Source organism: Mytilus galloprovincialis, chromosome 9 (genome assembly GCF_965363235.1).
Source record: "Mytilus galloprovincialis chromosome 9, xbMytGall1.hap1.1, whole genome shotgun sequence".
Lineage (NCBI taxonomy): Eukaryota > Metazoa > Mollusca > Bivalvia > Mytilida > Mytilidae > Mytilus > Mytilus galloprovincialis.
Genome location: NC_134846.1, coordinates 87071223 through 87096715, shown reverse-complemented (window position 1 = coordinate 87096715; position 25493 = coordinate 87071223). Strand labels below are relative to the sequence as shown.

Genomic DNA, 25493 nt, shown 5'->3' with positions numbered 1-25493 from the left:
AAACAAATGTCAAGATCTTACAATCTGTTATGCAATATTGTGCAATAAAAGATTTCTTCTTCAAACTTTTCAAAAATTTGAAATTTGAGAAACTACTACCACCCCCCTTCTTTTTTGCAATAAGTCCAAAACCTGACATTTCTTTATACATTATTTACAAGTAGTGTAAGGGAGGTAAATCCGACATACCAAACATTGTATGTTAACTGTTTTTTAATTACCTCCCTTACACTGCTTTTAAATTGTCTTAATTGTCCATTAATCAGAAAAACCTTGTTTCCCCCCTTTTTAGCTCACCTGGCCAGAAGGGCCAAGTGAGCTTTTCTCATCACTTTGCGTCCGTCGTTAGCTTTTACAAAAATCTTCTCTGAAACTACTGGGCCAAATTAAACCAAACTTGGCCACAATCATTATTGGGGTATCTAGTTTATAAAATATGTGGGGTGACCCGGCCAACCAACCAAGATGGCCACCATGACTAAAAATAGAACATAGGGGTAAAATGTAGATTTTGGCTTATAACACTGAAACCAAAGCATTTAGAGCAAATCTGACAAGGGGTAAAATTGTTTATCAGGTAAAGATCTATCTACCCTGAAATTTTCAGACAAATCTGACAACCAGTTGTTGGGTTGCTGCCCCTGAATTGGCAATTTTAAGGAAATTATACTGTTTTTTGGCTATTATCTTGAATATTATTATAGATAGAGATAATCTGCAAACAGCAATAATGTTCAGCAAAGTAAGATCTACAAATAAGTTAATATGACTAAAATGGTCAGTTGACCCCTTAAGGAGTTATTGCACTTTATAGTCATTTTTTACCAATTTTTCCTAATTTTTAGCTCACCTGGCCCACAGGGCCAAGTGAGCTTTTCTCATCACTTGGCGTCCGATGTCGTCGTCCGTCGTTAGCTTTTACAAAAATCTTCTCTGAAACTACTGGGCCAAATTAAACCAAACTTGGCCACAATCATCATTGGGGTATCTAGTTTAAAAAATGTGTGGTGTGACCTGGCCAACCAACCAAGATGGCCGTCATGGCTAAAAATAGAACATAGGGGTAAAATGTAGATTTTGGCTTATAACTCTGAAATCAAAGCATTTAGAGCAAATCTGACAGGGGTAAAAATGTTTATCAGGTAAAGATCTATCTGCCCTGAAATTTTCAGACGAATTGGACAACCGGTTGTTGGGTTGCTGCCCCTGAATTGGCAATTTTAAGGAAATTTTGCCGTTTTTGGCTTTTATCTTGAATATTCTTATAGATAGAGATAAACTGTAAACAGCAATAATGTTCAGCAAAGTAAGATCTACAAATAAGTCTATATGACCAAAATGGTCAGTTGACCCCTGAAGGAGAACCTTTATAGTGATTTTTTACCAATTTTTCGTAAATTTTTGTAATCTTTTACAAAAATCTTCTCCTCTGAAACTACCTGGTCAAACTTAACCAAACTTAGCCACAATCATTATTAGGGTATCTAGTTTAAAAAATGTGTGGCGTGACCTGGCCAACCAACCAAGATGGCTGCCATGGCTATAAATAGAACATTTGGACAAAATGTAGATTTTGGCTTATAACTTTGAAACCAAAGCATTTAGAGCAAATCTGACAAGGTGTTAAATTGTTTATCAAGTCAATATTTATCTGCCCTGAAATTTTCAGATGAATTTGACAACTGGTTGTTGTGTTGCTGCCCAAAATGGTCAGTTGACCTCTTAAGGAGTTATTGCCCTTTATAGTCAATTTTTAACAATTTTCATTAAATTTTACAAAATATTTTCCTCTGGAACTAAAGGGCCAAGTTCATTATAGATAGACAAAATTGTAAGTAGCAAGAATGTTCAGTAAAGCAAAATCTCCAAACACATCACCATCACAAAAGCACAATTTTGTCATGAATCCATCTGACAACCTGTTTTCTTTGTTTGATATTCATATAGACCAAGGTGAGCGACACCGGCTCTTAAGAGCCTCTAGTTTCTAATCTTTTACAAAAATCTTCTCCTCTAAAACTACTGGTCCAAATTTAACCATATTTGGCCATTATCATCATTGAGGTATCTAGTTAAAAAAATGTGTGTGGTGACCCTGCCAACCAACCAAGATGGCTGCCATGGCTAAAAATAGAACATAGGTTTTGGCTTATAACTCTGAAACCAAAGCATTAAGAGCAATTCAGACAGGGGGGTTAAATTGTTTAGCAAGTCAAGATCTATCTGCCCGGAAAATTTTAGATGAATCTGACAACTGGTTGTTGGGTTACTGCCCCTGAATTGAAAATGTTTAAGGAAATTTTGCTGTTTTTGGTTATTATCTTGAATATTATTATAGATAGAGATAAACTGTAAACAGCAATAATGTTCAGCAAAGTAAGATCCACAAATAAGTCAACATGACCAAAAAGGTCAGTTAACCTTTTAAGGAGTTATTGCCCTTTATAGTCAATTTTTAATAATTTTGTAAATTTTTGTGAATTTTAAAATATTTTCCTCTGTAACTAATGGGCCAAGTTCATTAAAAATTGAGTTAATTGTAAGAAGCAAGAATGTTCAGTAAAGTAAGATCTACAAACATATCACGATCACCAAAACACAATTATGTCATGAATCCATTGTTTAATATGCACATAGACCAAGGTGAGCGACACAGGCTCTTTAGAGCCTCTAGTTTTGCCCCTAACACCAAAATATTTTGAGCAATAACCCCAAAAAGTCATTATTAACCATCCCTTAATGGTATGGAAACTTGTGGTGTAATTTCAGAGAGATTCATCCACTAAACACAAGTTATTGTTTGAAAACTACAAAAATGCTTATTTTGAGCCCCTTTTTGGCCCCCAATTCCTAAACTATTTGGACCATAACCCCCAAAATCAATCCCAACCTTCCTTTAGTGGTATTAAACCTTCTGGTAAAAATTTATAGAGATCCATTCACTATGACACAAACATTTTTTTGTGGTCGTATAAAAAAGAAAGAAATAATCATTTACAGGCAATAACTCTTATATGTACGGTAGATTTTGGCTTGCTGATCATTTTTGTTTGCTCTATTATAGTTTTCATGATAAGACTTGTCTCTGCAACATGAAAATTGGTTTAAATTAGGTGGAGAGTTTAGGGCTGGAAACATGTGAAACCTGTAAATCTCTGGCTGTTATTGGTTGCGGTCTGTGAAATTTGTGTTGTCTCACCTGCAACACAAGTCAAGGGAGGCGAGAAATTAGTCTAGCTTTTCTAGCAATGCTGTCAATGATTTTTAACAGTGATAGGAACTACTTGTGATAGATCAATGATATTTTGTATAAAAGAACCTTTCAGTTTTTCAGCCATTTTCTAGGTCCTGTCCCCTAGTTCATTGTCCAGTAACTTAATTGACAATTTTGATGTCCACCAGTCTTTCTTAATTTACTGCCAACAGGCTAGATATATCTGTCAAAGGTTTATTGTTAATTTTGTAAATTATCAGCTCTTGGTTTTCTTGCTTCAATTTTTGAGACCGTTCATAGCCGACCATATGGTATGGTGTTTGCTTATTGTTGAAGGCCCTGCAGCTTCTTACATCCACAGCAATTGGGACTTGGTAGATAGTTCTCATTGACAGTCATACCACATCTAATTTGACTCTAATTTGACTATACTGGTGCATAATCATTTTAGGTCAACACCTCTAATATGATTCCATAACGATACCAGCCATTTTAAGTTTCTTGTAGATCTTCCTTTGCTATCATATTTGGTGTTAATAGTTTCTATTTTAGCTTTCAGGGTAACAATGACCAATGAACATTGAAAATGAGGTCATGGTCATGTTATACCTGAATATTCTGACTTATCTGTCAACCAGATAATCATTCCATACACCAAATATAGTTTAAATATTGCTTATAGTTTAAGAAAACAAACCGAAGCACAGATACTGAACTTTTAAACAACTGAAGCATGAAAATGAGGTCGGGTCACATGACATCGGACTCCAGGAAATGTACACCTTCAAACATTTCATTTATCAAATATAGTAGATCTATTGCTTATACTTATAGTATAAGAGTTATGGACTTGACCACAAAAACTTAACCTTATTCACTGATCCATGAAATGAGGTGAAGGTAAAGAAAAACTGTCGGACAGACATGAGGACCTTGCAAGGGAAGCACATTCTAAATAATAAGAAAGAAATTGAACATTTCAAAATACAGATAGAAACTTCATAACATGAAGCTTCTAAATACAAAGTCATCTACCTTCTTAAATATTAAGTTTTTATGTGGTCAAGTTAACATAGTCACTGGATCACTATCCCTAGGTCTCTCTTTCTGTATTGCAAGCTTAACAAAGTTGTAAACCTTTCATCAACTAACTTTTTAAAACCTATAACCTGTTCAAAAAGTTCGTAATGACATGTAAAATTGAGAAAGGAAATGGGGAATATGCCAAAGTGACAACAACCAGACCATAGAGCAGACAACAGCCGAAGGCCACCAATGGGTCTTCTATGTAGCGAGAAACTCCCGCACCCGGAGCGAATCATGTTAAATATTTTGGCCTAATCTTGCCTTTTCTTATTCACTTTCTTGTCAAAACAAACATCATAGACAGCAGGCTAAAGCATCAAATTAAAGACTATTGTTTATTTTGAGTAGCATTTAATATAAAACAAATAGGCATATCACATAAAAGAAACAATAATGTTTTATATAAAAGATTTAATGATGACATGATGGTTAAATGATATGAAAATGACAAAATAAGTCTTCAACTAAAATACAAATCATTAACTAAAGATCACATAATTAACAACACTTTCAGATCATTGTTCACACAAATATTCTATAAGATGGGACAGAAATCAGACATATATGAGCAAATTTTACTTTGACGACTTTAAATACCATAGTTTATGAACAAAATGTCTTGAACATGTTTAAATGGTAGATCACTATAAAGATACAAAATGTAATCTGATGTTACAATAAATACAATGATCAATGTTATTTATGGTAGTTGAGACGACGATGTATTCTGTAATGATCAAGGTGTACAATGAGATGATAGTCATGGATGTCGGTTTAGAATGCTGTATAGTTTGGATTTCCCATACCCCCCATACCTCCTCCTCCCATTGGGCCACCTCCATAGCCACCGCCCATCCCTGATCCCATACCACCCCCACCCATGCTGCCACTGCCACCGCCCATCATACCACCTCCACCCCCACCGCTCATGGTATCTCCGTAACCACCATCATAGCCATCTGAAAATAAATAGATAAATGTATTGAAGCAATGCTTTTGTTCTGTAATTAACTCCTCACAATGTATAAAGAATTAAACTACTCAGTAGAACATCCAAAATTATTAAGTAAAATAAAACCATGTATGAGGTTTACCTAACAAATGCTTTTAAAGGATGACTCATGTCAAAATTTAAGGTACTAGTTTATGTTAAGTATTATGGTTATTTTTTTTTAACTTGATCATTATTTCATTTTTTCTGAGCAACTATATTCCCCATTTCCATTCTCAATTTTAACTAGTAAAACTTCCTCCATTTTACATAAATTCATAAATAACTAGATATCATTGAGATGGGAGCCATCTCTGTGGGCCCCGCTGTGAATAATGTGCATTAAAAAATTGTATCTTTACCATAAGACATGCGTTTGTCAACTGAAATCAAAGTTTTTGACCTTGACCTTTGACCTAGGAAGTTGTAAATAAATTATGACACACCCTTTGGTGTTGGTTTATGAACATGTCAAGTATAAACTTTGAAATGATAACGGTTCTCAAGATATAGAGCGGACACGATCTTTACCATAGGACATGGGGTTGTCAACTGAAACCAAAGTTTTTGACCTTGAACTTTGCCCTAGGCAGTTGTTCATAAATTATGACACACCCTCTGGTGTTGGTTCATATACATGTCAAGTATAAACTTTGAAATCATAACGGTTCTCAAGATATAGAGCGGACACGATCTTCACCACAGGACACAGGGTTGTCAACTGAAACCAAAGTTTTTTTACCTTGACCTTTGACCTAGGAAGTTGTACATACATCATGACACGCCCTCTGGTGGTGGTTAATAAACATGTAAAGTATAAAGTATGAAATCATAATGGTTCTCTAGATATGGAGCGGACACAAAGTGTTACGGACGGACGGACGGACGGACAGACTGATCACTATAGGGCGATTTACCTTGACCTTTGACCTAGGAAGTTGTACATACATCATGACACGCCCTCTGGTGGTGGTTAATAAACATGTAAAGTATAAAGTATGAAATCATAATGGTTCTCTAGATATGGAGCGGACACAAAGTGTTACGGACGGACGGACGGACAGACTGATCACTATAGGGCGACCCGCCTTTGGCGGGGCCCTAATAATAAATGCAGTGTATAAAGTTTGACCCTTGTTCTTATACATGTATATAAATGGATTAAAAAAGATGAGTAGACATCAATTAGACAGCAGCCTAAAAACCTGCAGACCAAAACGGACATCTTACTTTCAAATAAGTTTGTGAATATACACCATGACTATGACTTTCTCGATTTGCTAAAGATAATTCAACACGAAGAAAGTTTTTAAAATAATTGCCTTTATCTATTTCTCCTTTGCTCATTCAATATTTCAAGCTAAACGATCCAATCTTACCTCCAAATCCACCTCCATTATTGAAACCCCCATCACCAAATCCACCACTGGATGAACTTGATCCACCAAAACCTCCACCACTTCCATAATTGGTTTTCCCAGTTTGCGTGGAATTCAGAAATAATTCTATATATCTATGTTCTGAAAAAATAGTTAAATAATATAATGTGTGTACATCAACACTATTAAATAATCTTCTCATGTCCATCTTTGAAAACCACCAGAGATAAAATGTTAATAAATATTATTGAACCCTTTTATTTGAAATCATTATGACCAGTATTTTATAAATTTTAAACTTATCATTTTCAATAAAGGGAAAATAACAAATTGAAAGGTGGTTGTATATATGATTAAAATAGTTTAATTATAAGCTTTCAAATCAGAATCCTGTCTCATCTTAAAACTCAAGTCAAGACATAATAAATGTCTCTCCTCTTGTTTTTGTTTTGTTTTTGATATGATTATTGATATCTTCTGGAATTCTTGTTTTTCCAAGTAAAATATTGTTTAAGTGACACAGTTGTGGTGTGCTTGGCAATTTGCAACGAATTTTACTTTATTGTGTTGAACTTGCAGTGAGGTGAGAGTATGTGTTTTGTGCTGAAGTCCTCACTGTGACTTTGAGATAAAGAATAGCAATAAAACCTTGTTCCTTTGCTTTTATTTGTTGTGTATGTACTGATTTTGTATCGTGGATGGATACCCCATATCCTTTATACTTTATTACAATCATGATCATTTATTACATTTACGATTTCATACCCCATTTACTTTATTACAATCATGATCATTAATTACACTTACGATTTCATACCCCATATCCTTTATTACAATCATGATAATTTATTACACTTACGATTTCATACCCCATATCCTTTATACTTTATTACAATCATGATCATTTATTACACTTACGCATATTTTTTTTATGATTTTTCATGGCTTCTACAGCTTCTTGATGACCAGCAAAGTCTACATTAGCTTCACCTGTTGGTCGTCCATTTGGACCGTATTCAACCTCAACACTAACTGGCTTAATACCCAAGGGGGAAAAGAACTGAAAAATTACACAAATCATTAGAAAAAGGAAAGGAAGAATCATGTTTAAATTAAGGCTATTCTGAATCAATTTCCAATAGTTTTAAAGCACCTGAAATATAACTCTGGGGCTCAAGTAGTTTTCAAACTGACATGGCTGATAACAAAATGTCAATTTAATAAATTCCTTTTATTTTTTCTTAATTGATGGTGTAGTGTTTTCTGATAATAACTTTGAAACAATTCTTTCAATACATAGGTTAAACAAAACACATTCATCAATACATTACAATTTTAGTTAAAATGAAGAGAGGGTGTGACAACAAATGATATACCGTTAATAATATTCTGACATGTTGTAATTGTTGGAAATAAATCTAGAGGCTCTCAAGAGCCTGTGTCGCTCACCTTGGTCTATGTGCATATTAACAATGGACACAGATAAATTCATTACAAAATGGTGTTTTGGTGATGGTAATGTGTTTGTAGATCTTTCTTTACTGAACATTCTTGTTGCTACAATTATCTCTATCTATAATGAACTTGGCCCAGTAATTACAGTGGAAAATATTTCCTAAAATTTACAAAAATTAACAAAAATTTATGAAAATTGTTAACAATTGACTATAAAGGGCAATAACTCTTTAAGGGGTCAGTCAACTGATAATTTTGGTCATGTTGACTTATTTGTAGATCTTACTTTGCTGAACATTATTGCTGTTTACAGTTTATCTCTTTCTATAATAATATTCAAGATATTAACCAAAATCTGCAAAATTTCCTTCAAATTACTTATTTCGGGGCAGCAACCCAACAACCGGTTATCCGATTCATTTGAAAGTTTCAGGGCAGATAGATTTTCACTTGATGAACAATTTAACCCCATGTCAGATTTGCTCTAAATGCTTTGGTTTCAGAGATATAAGCCAAAATCTACATTTCACCCGTATGTTTTATTTTTAGCCATGGCGGCCATCTTGGTTGGTTGGCCTGGGTCACGCCACACATTTTTTAAACTAGATACCCCAAAGATGATTGTGGCCAAGTTTGGATTAATTTAGCCCAGTAGTTTCAGAGGAAAAGATTTTTGTAATAGATTAGTAAGATTTACGAAAAATGGTTAAAAATTGACTATAAAGGGCAATAACTCCTTAAGGGGTCAACTGACCATTTCCGTCATGTTGACTTATTTGTAAATCTTACTTTGCTGAACATTATTGCTGTTTACAGTTTATCTCTATCTATAATAATATTCATGATAATAGCCTTAAAACGGTATAATTTCCTTAAAATTACCAATTCCAGGGCAGCAACCCAACCCGTTAGTTGTCCGATTCGTCTGAAAATTTCAGGGCAGATAGTTCTTGACCTGATAAACAATTTTACCCCGTGTCAGATTTGCTCTAAATGCTTTGGTTTCAGAGTTCTAAGGCAAAAACTACATTTTACCCCTATGTTCTATTTTTAGCCATGGCGGCCATCTTTGTTGGTTGGCCGGGTCACGCCACACATTTTTTTAACTAGATACCCCAATGATGATTGTGGCCAAGTTTGGTTTAATTTGGCCCAATAGTTTCAGAGGAGAAGATTTTTGTAAAAGCTAACGACGCCAGACGCAAAGTGATGAGAAAAGCTCACTTGGCCAGGTGAGCTAAAAAACAAAAGTTGAAAAAAATAAAATTATATTCTGACACACCAGGTAAATAATCAAGGTGATAAAGGTGATAAAGGTGATAAAATCTCAGGTGAGTTGTTAACTAACCTCAGCTATATCTGTATCTAATGCCTGGAAAGGTAATCCTCTCATGTGAACTGAATGACCAGTCTTACTGACATAGTGACTACCAGGTGTGGCACCTCTCTGTCTCATAGCTCCCAGGGATCCCAATCCTAGTCCGCCACCCCTTGATGGTCTCATTGATCCACCCATACCGGCCATTCCTCCTCGTCGTCCTCGGGAACTGAAGCCTCCCATTCCACTACCATAACCACTTCCAAAGTCATCAAAATCTTCTTCAAAAAATCCTATTTATATAACATTATAATGTACACATAAAATTGAGAATGGAAATGGGGAATGTGTCGAAGAGAGACAACCCGACCATAGAGAAGACAACAGCAGACAACATGTATGTAAAACATATCTTATTTAATATCAACACAAAAACATTTTTATACACCAAATTAAGCTATTAAAAGTGTATGAACAAGATTTAGGATGAATTACATATGACTGTCATACAAGTGAGAGGTTTAGCGCTATAAAACTAGGTTCAATGTACAATGTTCTACATTTGAAAATGACTGTACCAAGTCAAGAATATGACAGCTGTCCATTTGTTTGATGTTTTTATCATTTGATTTTGCCATTTTATTAGGGACTTTCCGTTTTGAATTTTCCTCATAATTCAGTATTTTTGTGATCTTACTTTTCGCTATATAATAATTTTTCATAAGAGGCAGTTAAATTTTGATGAAGTGGACAAGATGTATGACGGAGTGACTAGAGGTCAATAGATGTATGACGGAGTGACTAGAGGTCAATAGATGTATGACGGAGTGACTAGAGGTCAATAGATGTATGACGGAGTGACTAGAGGTCAATAGAAATACTGTAAATTCACAAATTGTTGCAATGTTTTATTTTTGCGAATAATTCGACAGGGTTATATTTGCAATCAGTGATATTGTTGTCTTTTTTCAAAACTACCTCTACCGTTTTTTATTGGGAAAAATGCATATTTTTAATTGAAATTGGGAAATTTGTATATTTTATTCTAAACACATCTCCGATTTTTTGCTGACCTTTGCTGTCTTTTTTTCACTGTTTTTTCGTGTATATTTTGGTTGTCAGACATTTTCAACCTGAAAGGTACTTTTCGGATAGCGGAAAGAAACAGAAGCAATGATGCTACTTAATGCATTGATAACTACATGTGTTACAAACTCCATGATGATTCTGATCAGAAAACCGAATCTTAAAAGTGCTTTCTAATATCAAAATAATAACATAAATACGATATTTACAAACATTACTACCAATGCCATCACTGTTTGGGGAAAATGTGAAACTTTTTGGGAGGAATTTTAAGCCATTTTTTTTAGTAATTGGAAATTTTCTCTAGGGGAAAAGGCCGAATTTCGGCTGTAATTTGAGGCAAACAATATCACTGGCAATATTTTTAAGTTTCATAATAATTTTTTTTCTTTATTAAGTAAACAGGATTTTTCTCAATATGGCAAAAATTTAAATCACATTTTAGTCTAAAATGACAAAATCGCAATAATTTCTGAATTTACAGTATATAATATTTGTCCATTGTCTAAACATAAAATACAAGCTAATAAAAATTTTAATAATAAATAGCATTTTGCCTTATTTTTCATAACAACCATATTAAAGATATGTGTATGCTTTTTGAAAATCCATATTATAAATTATTATTTGTAAAGAAAATATAATGGATTAAACTGGTAGAAATTTCATAACTTATTGACAATGTGATACCTTTAACATTGCGTCCTCCTCTTCCCATTCCATATCCCATACTGCCTCCTCCTCCACCCATACCCATGCCTGATCCCATACCAAATCGTCCAGCTCTGTCATAAGGTGAGGGTCTATTCATACCTCCTCCTCCGCCCCCTCCCATACCACTGCCAGACATCAACGGACGTATCATGGACCGTGAGGGATTTATCTGTCCATAAGCTTCATTCAAACTGCTTTTGAATATTTCAATGTACCTATAGGAAAAAAGACATTATCATACAAGCATCATAACAGAAACTGAACTTAATATTAATTAAATCAGTTAATTCAAAACTTTAAATCATCTATGAATGTGTGAATGACTTTAAAATAATTTTACAGCTATCTGTACTTGACTATAACATTACTATAATATATATTTCAAAACTTCTTTTAAGCTAAATGAACTTGAAAACTTATGATTTCACTTTATATTTATTCAATTAAATGTTATGTTTCTTTTTTATATTATATTATAACATCTAAAATGTTAATCTGACTTTCATGTCCTCCCACACTTGGGTTCCGTGGACCCTTTTCTCATCCACCCTCAGCATACCAACCTCCCATACAGTGGTCCCAATGACCCATCTGAGCCCACTCAATAATGGTACCTTGGACCTGTATATGTATCTGCCCTCTCATCAACTGCTACATACATATATTTACCCTTTACAGGCCCTACCATTCATGTCCAGTTATCCAGTGTGGACCCTTGATCCACCCTTACCACACCGGCCCTCTCCAACATCCACCCTTACCGTACCGGCCCACTTCAACAGTGTGGACCCATCATCCTCCCTTTACCGTACCAGCCCTTTCAGACACAGCTCACAAAAGTAGAAAATGCCCGTAAGGCCCTAGCCTCCCACCTGTGCCCAATCCTTTCTTTGTGTTTCAACAATGCTTTTTCACATAAATCTGGTGATGCAAACTGTACATAGGCGTCCCCCGTGCTCCTCCCCTGACGATCCTCCGGTAGCATTATCCCATTAGGTACAATCTCCAACCCTGTACACCCAACCCAACAAAAACATAAAATCAGCATGTCATCACATACAATAGCATTAAAATATCCATTCAAAATGAAAATATTAAAACCTTTTTTCTTGCAATATATTCTCGATAAAAGACATTTTATAGATTAATCCCCTTTTAAAGAAGGGAGAAGATATGATAAGTCCACTGTTTATTTAGCCCAAATCAGCTTGAAATTCACACATGCAAGTGAACTATCTTTTAGCTTAAGACTATTATTCAGTTTTCATTTAACTGAAAACTACTTGTGAAATTTCCATTTACAGTAATTGCTTCAATTATGAAATCTCTCACTGTGAGGACAAGACCTTCAATATATTATCCAACCAATGTTGCTGAATTTTTGCAGGATTTAAAATTTTTTTTTTTTTTTTAATTTCAGGGGCCAAATAGTGGCACTTATCATACCTCCTTTTAAGATATAGCGAAAAGATTTGTATAACACCAAGGTTGATTCAATTACAATAAAGGACATTTAATACAGTTCTACCAGCAAGAAATGATAGAAACTGCTGGGTCAAATATGTGTTTTCTTCTCTTTGCTGTTATAAATATTTAAACCAAAGCATAGACTGCAATTTATTTCTTTTCATAACCACTACTATTTAAGTGTTAAACAAAAAATATCATCATGAAATATCAAACTCAAACAGTACATCACTTTGAATATGTGATTTCTCTTCTTTTCAAGTCATTTAGAGGATCTCAGTTCATTCTGCCTTACAAATTATAAAGTAGAGACTTGTCTAGTTTCATTCAGTTGGCATTTATCATGACATTTTCTACTAGATTTTGCATAATTACTGCAATGATTTACTTTAAAAGCAGTTTTATTTCAGCTGTATATATTACTACAGCATACATTAAACTCAAAACAAAACTTTTCCAATTAGTACACACATTTACAACTTCTTGCATACAAATATAATATACTTGCATTTGATACAATATCAGACTTTAAACTAGAAGTCTTTATTTCTATTTCTTATTGCTAAAACCAACTTAATATAACTATAAACTATTTTTCATTTAAACATTTGTATATCACTGATTGTGTGACATCCACGACTGTCACAGACAAGACAAAAAAAAAAACAAAAAAAACTAGGTCATCATGATGAATTGAATGAATATATTAAAATTAAACAAAACAAAAAAAAAGACATGAATTGAGTACAGATGTGTATGACTGTATATAGCAATATTAGTATAATTTTAACTTTACAACAATGCAAAAGTTAAGTTAAGTCGTGTAAAATTTACCCAGTAGCTGATCAAAAAGAACACCTTGGATTTATATGATACATCCTGTCAGTTAATTTGATGTCCATAAATTATGTGATTGTTCTTAAACCGATGTTTGCAAACCCAGCGTCAAAGTTGACCGTAGACTGTTTATTCCTCTTTAGTTTGTATGTTTACGAATGTTTTTTTTTTCTTCTTTGCATGTAGACTTTTCTGTTTGACTTACCTAATAATGGTGGATGAAGAATGTGCTGTATATGGTGGAGTTCAAAACTAACATGGTTTTTTTTTTTTTTTTTTTTTTTAAGTTTTAGAGGAAAGTGGTAGTGGGAATTTCTACTCCACAAAGGTAGAAAACCTTGTTATTGACAATGGAATGAATTATATAATTAAATAAAATGACAATATCATATGGGAATATTAACTTCATATACATGGATCTGAATATTGAGTATGATGTTTTTGATAATTGATTTACCCCTTTAAAAGGTGTCATTCATCATGATTGTACAGACCTGTAAAGAACTGTGCTATTTCTTCTTTTGAACAACCAAACGGTAAACCACGTAATCTAACAACAGCATCTTGTGTTCCCTGCATTTGTCCTGGTCCAGCTCTCTTTATTACCCATTCCATTTCACTTTTCTTTGATCTAAATACTAGAAAGACAAACACATAACAATTATCATCTGTTTACTTTAAAGGGTAAAACCTAAGGCTGTGTGGTAACAGAAATCCAACAATTCATGTCTCAAAACATCCTTTGTTATTTATTCATAATAATTTTATAGCAGCAGTAATATTAAACGCTACTCAAAACTCTAGAACTATTTGGTATTTCTTTGTTATCCTGTTATTTTTTCCTACTTTATATGATGCAGTGTCAGATGTAAATTACCTTCAATATATCTATTTCCCATATGTTCATTATTTTTCTGTAGAGCTTTCTGTAAATTTGATTCATCAACAAGTTCTATAAAACATTCCCCACTTGGTCTGCCTTCTCTGGAGTATGTGAAATGAACCCCATTCTCTCCTCCAACAACAGCTATATCATCTGCAAATTAAAAACAACAATCATAACTAAAATGTCTGCAATTGAATCATTGTGATTTATTGTCAAGTTTTTACCAGAGAAGATCTAGATGCAAGAATAGTACATGAGGGAAGCATTATGTATGTTTTCTTAATCAAGTGAAGCGCAACACAAACTGCAAATATAGGTCATAATTGTGCTTTACATTTTTATACCTATAAAATTGTGCTTACCTAAAAATTTGAGTACTTCTTCAGCTGTAGCAGACCATGGAAGACCACGTAATCTCACTACACAGCCATCAAAATCTTCTGCTGACATCTGCAACAAAAGAAAAAAAGTTAAAAGTCACTTGATTCCAATGGCATAATTACCTTACACACATGTATGTTGAGAGAACATCTGCTTTATGAACATAAAAACTCAAATTAAATTAGCTGTCAAAATCATGATAAAATCTTCAAAGGTGAATAGGACTGCCATATTTACTCATCCCTGGCTTTCAAATAATTTTTTCAGCAAAATGACGATCACAACGGGATACCAATATACGACCGCAAAAATAAAAAAAGAGCTTGTAATTTCACTTGTTCCACGAAGAAAGAAAATTCGTAAGGGTTCCACGGAACCCAGTGTCTCGCCTACTTTTGCTGTTAATCGCAGATTCAACAAAAATGAGGAAAAACATGAATAAAAATTTCCCTCTTGATACTGTCTTTTGATTGAAAGAAGCTTCCAAGTTCGGTAAAAAAATCCAGGATAGTTTATGAATCTAATAAATGTTTTATAAACTTTAACTGCAGACTGTATGTAATGTTAACTGGAAGAAAAACTAAGTCATTTTATAAGTAAAATACGGAAAAAGTGAATTTTTTTTTTACAAAATTTACTTCTGAATAATATCTTATGATCAGAAACAAGCTTTTGTCTAAGTTTGATAGAAATCCAGGATAGTTTAAGAAAATTATAAAAATTTAAAAACTTAAACCACAGAGTGAATGTTTTGTTTCTGGCAAAAAAACTAAGTCCATTTATAAGTAAAATACGGAAAAGTGGAAATTTATTTTTACAAAATTTTCTTCTTGATACTATCTTATGATCATAAACAAGCTTCTGTCCAAGTTTGGTACAAATCAAGGATAGTTTATGAAAGTTATTAAAATTTTAAAAACTTTAACCACAGAGTGAATGTAATGTTTCCTCGCAGAAAAACTAAGTCCATTTATAAGTAAAATACGGAAAAAATGGAATTTTATTTTTACAAAATTTACTTCTGGATACTTTCTTATGATCATAAACAAGCTTCTGTCCAAGTTTGGTAGAAATTCAGTATAGTTTAAGAAAGTTATTAAAATTTCAAAAACTTTAACCACAGAGTGAATATTTGTGGACGCCGCCGACGACGACGGAATGTAGGATCGCTTAGTCTCGCTTTTTCGACTAAAGTCGAAGGCTCGACAAAAAGCAAACTTTCACTTGTCGAGCTTACAAAATTCAGCCAATTTCTCACCATGCTTAAGACTCCAATGCACATTAACGCTAATTGAAATTCTAATACAACAACATTTGTAACATCATTTTGATTGGATGACGTCAATTTTTTACATGGCATCAATTGACACTTGATGCTATGGGACGTACGCGCAAGTGCAGACGGCATATGACAGATTTTAAATACATGTTTTATGTCAGTTTCATTAGAATGAAGATAACAATATTATATTTTAAGCTCCGACGGCATCAATTTGGGATTTGATGGTCGCAAATACCTGTTTACTGTCTCTGCTAACACGTCGCCTGTAAACTTAATTTGCAACCATCAAATCCCCAATTGATGCCGTCTGAGCTTAAAATACAATACAGTTATCTCCTAAATGTACGTCACTGTTGACCAGAGGTTCTGCCCTGTTTGAACTTGGACAACATACAAAAATCACTTTTCCACTGTGGCTTCAGATATTTTGAATAATGAAGTAAAATTTATACAGGATCCTTTGATGTGTCCAGTAATAAGGGCTATATGGTAACATGAATGACCAAATAACACTGTTATTATCCGAATAACACTTGAAATTTTAATATTAGCGCATATTGATTACTTTTAAACATTGATTATTAAGTAATTATATATTATCGATGTATTTTATAACTTAACAAGAGGCTGTCACAACGACAGCAAACCGGATTTATTAACATTTATTTGTGTCCTGGCAATATCACAAGAACCATTACTGATGAATGGTGAAAGTGAAAATCGTCAATATCAAATTTGACCTCCATTTTGTCATCAGTATCAACATATTAAAATTTGAAAAGCTTAAATTGAAAGGTTCATGAGTAAATGCAACAACATGAATGGAAACGCCATTTTACGATCTTTCAAGAACCATAACTCCTGAACGGTAAAAGTCAAAATCGTCATTATTGAACTTGACCTCTATTCTGTCATCAGTAACAACATATTAAAATTTCAAAAGCTTTGGTTGAATGGTTCATGAGAAAATGAACGGACACGACTGGAAACTCCATTTTTCAACCTTTCAAGAACCATAACTCCTGAACGGTAAAAGTCAAAATCGTCATTATTGAACTTGACCTTGGTAATAAGAAGGACCGGAGGTATGTAAACTGGTTCCCGGTTGATTACTACACAAAAATGATAATACAAGCAAATTCCAGTTTATATGTGAAACAGTAAATACGAAACCAAGCGCGGTAGACGGAGAAATGTAATGGAAAGTAAATACGAACCAAGCGCGGTAGGCAGAGAAATGTAATGGAAGTTCAGTTCACTAGTATCGGAAACATGTCGCTGAAAGCGTCAATTTTCCAAAAAAAAAATTAAATACATTTGTCATTTCATATTTTCTTTTCATCATTTGGCTATTTAATTATTTTGTTTTCTTTGAAAAAAAAAATTAAATTTGTCATTTCATATTTTCTTTTCATCATCTGGCTATTGAAAAAAAAATTAAATAGCCAAATGATGAAAAGAAAATATGAAATGACAAATGTACCCACACAAAGACATAATTATTCGGTCTATTCTCAGATCCGCACATCCTGGCATTTACATTTTTCAGGGGGTGATGCCAACAAGAATCCTCTAGATTTTTCATCTATTTGAATGTGATTACTGATTATTTATATTGCCGATTATTTTTTAACCAGAGGTTATAGTATGTTAAAAATCAAAATGGAGATATTATATAGTGCCTTTAAAAATATTATAAGAGTAAAATTACTATATTCAACTGGTAACGATATATATCAATTAAATTAATTTGCATTAAAGTCTGGAGGATTCTTATCCGCATCACCTCTCAACATCGTTTACATAACACAAATGCTAATTATTGATTGGTCAGTTACATGTTGTGATGTCACTGCAGATCTGAGAATTGGCGAGTGGGCCCTTGCTAATTTCAAACCCTGCACTTACATGGACAGACATGACAAAGTTTCCACCGAACTTATTTTTTCACCCAATAATAACGGTAACAACAATTATTTGAGAGCTCTGACAAATCACAGTAAGTTTATTTTGACGAATTCATGTACAATTTTAACCAATTTGATGCTAACAGTAGCCTGCACCTGTCGTGATACGACTGACCGTGAAGTGCATAAAATTTACTTAGTCCAAATAATTATGACGTCTTGAAAGGCTATTATAATTTTTTTCTTTGACGCCTTACATCGACGTCATAACGCCAAACTCATATATTCAGTTGGACTTTGAGAAGGAATTTACTGCTTTATTAAAACGTTTAGCTGATTTCTCCTAAAGATGCTTCATTTTAGCTGTATAAAATATATTTTTGAACCAAACTCGGTACATTTTCATTGACCTGAATTTCCGGATAATGTAAAACAATGGTTCCGGAAATTCGGGTTTTACCGAGTTTGGTGTAAAAATTATTTTATAACCTCCTTAAAGGAAATCAGACAAACGTTTTAAAAATTGCAGTCGACATGTTCCCGCCTCGGATGGAATTGTTCCTTATATCATTATTTATGTAGGGATTAATTGGAAATATTTTGCACAAACAAACACATAAAAGGTAAGAATTTTTATATATGCATTTTGTTTTAGCCTTCAATAAAAATTTGATGGCTAAATTGGGTCTCAAAGTTGAGAGCAAAATATGCTCTCAAAGTCCAACCGAAAATGGCGGCTTCAGCATTATGACGTCGATGTATAAAGGCGTCAAAGAAAAAAAATTATAATAGCCTTTCAAGACGTCATAATTATTTGGACTAAAAATTTACTATACTCTTATAATGTCTACATTTCATAATGCAATCTGCAAGAGACTACAGAAATGTGGCAAGAAAAAATGCAATTGGTAACATATCTGCAGCAAGCTTATTCAGCTCAAACGTAAAAACAGTCTAGCGGTAGCAGGAAATGTGCCTTTTCTTTTGATAAAGTCTATATCCGATATAGAAGGATTAGTTTAAATACACAAACTCTTCTCAGGTCTGGGCCATATAAACATATGAAGAGATTCGCTCATTATTTATACAACAACCTTTGATAATGGTGAAGTTTTCTTTTAGTCTTTTGTGGGTTTCTTTCTATCAACAATGGCTGGAGCGTGTTTTACAAAAAGAGTGAAAATGAGGCTTGCTGTACGGTTCTGGATCAGGGTTTGTAACCGATAACCGATGTACAGATTCATTATATATAAGACCGCAACGGACAAAGAGAAAAAAACGCGCACCCACGACACCGACCACTAAATGACGTCCTTCATAAAAATCCTTCGGAATATACAAATATTGTCAAGAATTACAATAACGTCCGGGAAACAGACTGTCAACATATATTTGTTCCGCCTAACAGAAGTTCCAATGGAAACTTTGTTATAAACATTGTCATAATATCTATTCCTGTTGGAACAAATATTCTATACCATTTATTCCGTTAGCAACATTTACTGTAATATTTATTCCTATGGAAATTATATTCCAGAATATATTTTCCTTTTGGAACTTATATTATGAAGGAACTTCTATTCTGTGACAAGACTACCTTAACTCAGTGTTAACAAAATTTGATATTTTTGAAATACTAAGGCTTTTCTACCTCAGGCATATATTACCTTAGCTGAATTTGGCAAAACTTTTAGGAATTTTGGTCCTCAATGCTCTTCAACTTCGTACTTTGATTGGCCTTTTTAACTTTTTTAGATTCGAGCGTCACTGATGAGTCTTTTGTAGACGAAATGCGTGTCTGGCGTATATACAAAATTTAGTCCTGGTATCTATGATGAGTTTATATATTTGTAAATTATACCGATAAGTCATGAAAACAACACAATTTTAAACATATAATGCATAGTAACATACCATAAATGACATATATAATTTAAGAGCATAGTGCACTTAAAACATAGCACAAGTAAATAATAAGATTGCACAAATCAAAAAGTCACACAAAAAATAAAAAATAAAATAAACACAGGCATAAACACTTTATACTGCACTGGCGTGAGCTGTTACTTGATTCTCATGTTTGTACCAATTTTTTTAATTGGTCAAAAGATGTTTCCATTCGACATAGTTCAGCACCTCATTCCAGATTTGTGCAGCATTATAGCGAAACGATCTTAAGCCATACTTAGCAGTTCGGACTCTTGTTAATTTTCATATCAATCAAATCATGAAGGTAGCTCGGACTTTTTTTGTGAATTATTTTGAAATGTTTCTATTGCAATTGTTTTTATTCTTCCTTAATTCTTTAGATAGTAATTTAGATTTTTCTAGCAGTTTTTCGTATATAGACTATCATAATCTACATAAATGAATCTTAGAGCTCTTTCTTGAACTTTTTCCATTTTAAAAGATTTTTTTTTAGCTACAGTAGTGCCAAATTACTGGAAAATAGTTAAAATTTGAAAGAATGAATGAGTAGTATGCTGTTAACCTTACTAGCCTGTTTAAATATTTACCCATGCGTTTTAGAATATTTAATTATCTTGATGCCCTTTTTACATATTTCAGATATATGATTGTTAAAGTTTAAGGCCGCATCTATAGTTATTCCACGAAGTTTAACATTTTCTTCACAAGAAATTTTGTTTCCATTTAAATTAAATATCAAATTATGTTTATTTGTTTTTTTTTCCAATGGCTATAGCCTGGCATTTTTCAGGATTAGCCTTCAGTAAATTTATAAAAAAAATCAGTTTATTAGATTTAAACTATCAGTTTCTAAACTTTCAACAACTTTATCTGAATCATGATCACTATATGCAGTGTTGTCATCAGCATAATTATAAATGGTGCTTTTTTGTACAAAATGAAATATGTCATTTATGAAGACATTGAAAGACTGACTGGCCAAGAATTGACCCTTGTGGTACACCTTTATTTTTGGTTTAATGTTTATTTTCAGCATGGAAAATTTATTTTGTTATCTTTACTGTAGTGCTTCTGCTGCTTTGTGCTAATTTTTGTAACTAACTAATCTATATGTGTTTTTAGTGTGCAAACCATTTTATTTTTGCTTTTGTATTTTTATCTCATAAGTGCATGTTTGAGTGTGTGTTTGACTTGTAATGCGCTTTAAAACAGAGGCGGATTTAGGGGGCGCGCCCCCCCCCTTTTTGGGGAAAAAATTTGGTTGCTTATATAGGGAATCACTGAAGCGTGACTGGATCGGACCACCCTTAGGCAGTCAGTGGGCCCCCACTTATGAAAATTTCTAGATTCGCCAGTGTAAAGAACTTCTGTGCTGCATGTTTGAATACTGATATGAACTCTTGCTTTATATGATTAATTTACGTGTGCATAACTTGGTATGTATGTTTTGTTTTATTTGTTGCTCTGTCATTTTCAAAAGAAGTCTTCAGAGCTTATGTTTGTACTTGTATTGCATGTGCCGACTATAAATAAAGCTTTATGTCTAATGTCTTATGTCTTATAGGCAGCGGCTACGATTACGTTGGAAACCGAAATTCTAGGTTGGAAATCGTGAAGCGATCGAAGGGAATGAAATATAACAACTAGATTTTTCGGTTTAGGTTGGATAAGGAACCAATTCATTACGAACACATGTAAAAAATAAAATAAAATAATTACTTATGTACTTACTTAAAACGACTTGGACTTCTTGATCAATAAGTGTTTGAAGTTTGTCTGTATATGTTGGAAATATTCTACTAACGTAAAAAAAAAAAAGAAGGGCGAAAAATACCAGAGGGACAGTCAAACTCATAGATCGAAAATAAACTGACAATGCCATGGCTAAACCAGATGCACCGCAGGGCGCAGCTTTATACGACCGCAGAGTTCGAACCCTGAACATTGGGGCAAGTATGGACACAACATTCAAGCTTGATACAGCTCTGAATTTGGATTGTGATTAAATAGTTGACACAACACAGGTTCCTGACACATAATGAATGTGGTCTAAGAACTTAAACTTAAAAACTTTAAATTTTAAATTGGACATTACCTATTATGGTCCAATATCCAAAATCTAAATACATGGTTAGATTCAGCATATCAAAGAACCCCAAGAATTAAATTTTTGATGAAATCAAATATAGTTCAATTTTGGACCCTTTAGACCTCAATGTGGACCAATCTGATAACCGGGACCAAACATCAAAAATCTAAATACATGGTTAGATTAAGCATATATCAAAGAACCCCATATATACATTTTTTGTTGAAATCAAACAAAGTTTAATTTTTGGGCCGCAAGTTGTACCAACTTGAAAACTGGGCCTATAATCAAAAATATAAATACAGGTTTAGATTCAGCATATCAAAGAACCCAAAGGATTCATTTTTTGTTAATTTCAAACAAAGTTCAATTTTGGACCACGATTTGGACCAACTTGAAAACTGGGCCCATAATAAAAAAATTAAGTACATGTTTAGATTCAGCATATAAAAAAAACCCCAAGAATTCAATTTTTGTTAATATCAAACTTAGTTTAATTTTGGACCCTTTGGACCTTAATGTAGACCAATTTGAAAATGGGACCAAAAATTAAGAATCTACATTCACAGTTAGATTTGGCATATCAAAGAACCCCAATTATTCAATTTTTGATGAATTCAAAGAAAGTTTAATTTTGGACCCTTTGGGCCCCTTATTCCTAAACTGTTGGGACCAAAACCCCCATAATCAATCCCAACCTTCCTTTCATAGTCGTAAACCTTGTGTTTAAAATTTCATAGATTTCTATTTACTTATACTTAAGTTATGGTGCGAAAACCAAGAAAAATGCTTATTTGAGCCCCTTTTTGGTAAACTGTTGGGACCAAAAATCCCAAAATCAATCCCAACCTTCCTTTAGTGGTCATAAACCTTGTGTCAAAATTTCATAGATTTCTATTCACTTAAACTAAAGTTATAGTGCGAAAACGAAGAAAATGCTTATTTGGGCCCTTTTTAGCCCCTAATATCCAAACTGTTGGGACCAAAACTTCCAAAATCAATCCCAACCTTCCTTTTATGGTCATAAACCTTGTGTTTAAATTTCATAGATTTCTATTCACTTAAAATACTAAAGTTATAGTGCGAAAACCAAAAGTCTTCGGACGCCGACGACGACGACGACGACTACGGACGACGACGCCAACGTGATAGCAATATACGACCAACAAATTTTCAGTTTTTGCGGTCGTATAAAAAGAAAAAGACAAACAGACAAATAATAGTACACAAGACACAACATAGAAAACTAAAAAAAAAAAAGACTAAGCAACACAAACTCCATCAAAAACTGGGGGTGATCTCAGGTACGCCGGAAGGGTTAGCAGATCCTCCTCCACATGTGGCACCCGTCGTGTTGCTTATGTGATTACTAACCCGATAACCTAGTCTTGTTCGGTAGGTCACATTCGTGAAGGGAAGAGGATTGTAGTTACGACATAAGGAACATATTCGACATCATCTCTGAAACGGTACTTCCATAACGGTCAACCAACTCGGATGGCGTCCGAAAAAAATATGAAGGAACAATTTCAACTTCACCATTTGGAACTCTTGGTTTAATACCTTCCTTGTGAGTAGCAACCCTTTATCAGGGAAATCATGATAGGAAATATAAGTTCAGGAATATCGTACCAATAAGGAGATATATACTCCGTATGCAGACGCTGGTGGAATGTTGCTAAACAGAAATGGAAAGTTCACAATTGGGAAGGAGACATCATCTCTTTTGCCGTAAAGTTTTGTTTTCAACCGACCCTCACTGTCGATTTCCAGATTTAAGTCAAGATATGAGGCAGACTTAACTGTATCGGTTGTATCCTTTATCTGATGGGGGTCTCATTGGGGGGTTCCGATCCCGGATCCCGCTTACTGTTTTGTCAGATTCCCGTATCCCGCTTACACTATGTACGTAAGCAATTCTCATTTTTTTGTCATTTCCCGGGTCCCGCTAGACCTCATTTCCCGTTTTCACGACACGATAATTTGACTTTCCCGTGTCACGCTTACCAAAAATCGGCAATCCCGCGTCACGCTTAGACCCCAATGAGACCCACTCTGATGGGATAGATACGTTCAACAGAGTCAACAAATTTTGAATTATTTAGAGAGAGAAAATGATCTATATAGCGGAAAGTAAAATTAAAGGATATTGCTAACTTCTTATCTTTCTTCCTAAGAAGTTCCTGTATGAAGTCAGCCTCACAATAATACAGAAACAAGTCGACAAGAAGGGTACAATTGGTTCCCATTGGAATGCCGACTGTCTGCTGAATAACACGTCCTCAAAACGTAACAAATATGTTATCAATCAAGAAACCAAGCATCTTGATAATTTCAGTTTTAGAGATTTTCTGTTGGAAACAGAGTTATTCTTTACAAAGTAGGATTTATCCCTCCCTAAGACAAGATACTTGTATCTACGATGGCCATTCTTTTTTATGAAACTAAGAAATGCCAACTCTTTCAAATTTTCTTTTAGTTTAGAATGGGGATCGAATACTTGTGTAAAGTGTAGAGAAGTCAAATGTTTTGATACTATCGCAAGATGAAAGAGTCTTAGATTGTATGTAGGCCTACTCTAAAAGATTTTTGGATTTTTTTTAGTATCCACATCCGATTCTTGCCACCTCTTGAATAGGCAGTTTTACAATGACTTTGAAGCCCGGCTTTGATTGCTGATAAAATAGATGTTAATAATTTAGAATGAGGTTTCGTAAAGCACTTGGAAGATCCAGCAATACACGTTTTGTTTGTAAGGACACTTATGTAGTTAAGGTTAAATACCCTTGAATTAAGATATAATGTTGCTTAGATGCAGCTGGTGATAAAAAGGTTCATTTCTGTCTATATCCTATGTCCCTTGTGTTCATTTCTGTCTATATCCTATGGCCCTTGTGTTCATTTACCTTATTGTATGCTAGTTGTTGTTTTAATGCCTTGTGTGTCGGATGGAAGCTCAAAGGAGATCAAGTTAATTTCATGTCTTTAAAATGCATGCATGATTAATGTTTAAACCATGGAGACAGCTTTTATTATCTATATAGTATCATCGACATTTTAAAAGTATAACGTAAAGAAAAATAAACATGCAAAAAACACTTGTTAAATGTTAATGTTGAACATTGGGGGCGGTAGGAGGGGTCCTGATCCCGAAATCCCGAATTCCCGGCCGGTTGATCCCGATAGGGTCAATCCCCAAATCCCGAGCTTAAAAACACCCGATCCCGGTGTCCCGATAAAGGTCCTATCCCCCGTCAACATTTTGTGCTGTATTATTATCGACTGGGAAAAAAGTCTGTTGATCCATTATTCTTATTACATTTTGTCAAATTATTAAAAAATCCAATGGATTTGAATTTAGATTTTAAGGGGGTACCCAACACCTTCACTAAAATTAATTTGGATCGTTTAATTTTCATAAAAAAGTATATAATTTGACCCTTTGACAAAAACATAAAAATTTCAAAATATT

General features: G+C 33.8%; 1 protein-coding gene across 1 annotated transcript; it reads right to left on the bottom strand.

Annotated features, from left to right (window-relative positions):
* Positions 1 to 4631: 4631 nt before the first annotated feature.
* LOC143046258 (heterogeneous nuclear ribonucleoprotein F-like) lies at positions 4632 to 19228 on the bottom strand. The gene is made up of 10 exons (XM_076219324.1): positions 19098 to 19228; positions 14796 to 14883; positions 14425 to 14583; positions 14042 to 14185; positions 12116 to 12254; positions 11220 to 11458; positions 9474 to 9736; positions 7589 to 7730; positions 6671 to 6811; positions 4632 to 5259 (listed from the first exon to the last, which is right to left on the bottom strand). The coding sequence occupies exons 2-10, from the start codon at positions 14881 to 14883 to the stop codon at positions 5075 to 5077; spliced, it is 1500 nt and encodes a 499-aa protein (XP_076075439.1). The 5' UTR covers positions 19098 to 19228; the 3' UTR covers positions 4632 to 5074.
* Between the last annotated feature and the right edge of the window lie 6265 nt (positions 19229 to 25493).

Bases quoted from the DNA above. Each gene is read 5' to 3' on its own strand.
- LOC143046258 (XM_076219324.1), bottom strand. From the start codon at position 14,883: ATGTCAGCAGAAGATTTTGATGGCTGTGTAGTGAGATTACGTGGTCTT. The intron at 9,737-11,219 runs GTATCACATTGT...TTATATAAATAG, and splicing joins AGGAGGACGCAATGTTAAAG to GATTTTTTGAAGAAGATTTT. The intron at 5,260-6,670 runs GTAAGATTGGAT...ATTTATTTTCAG, and splicing joins TAATGGAGGTGGATTTGGAG to ATGGCTATGATGGTGGTTAC.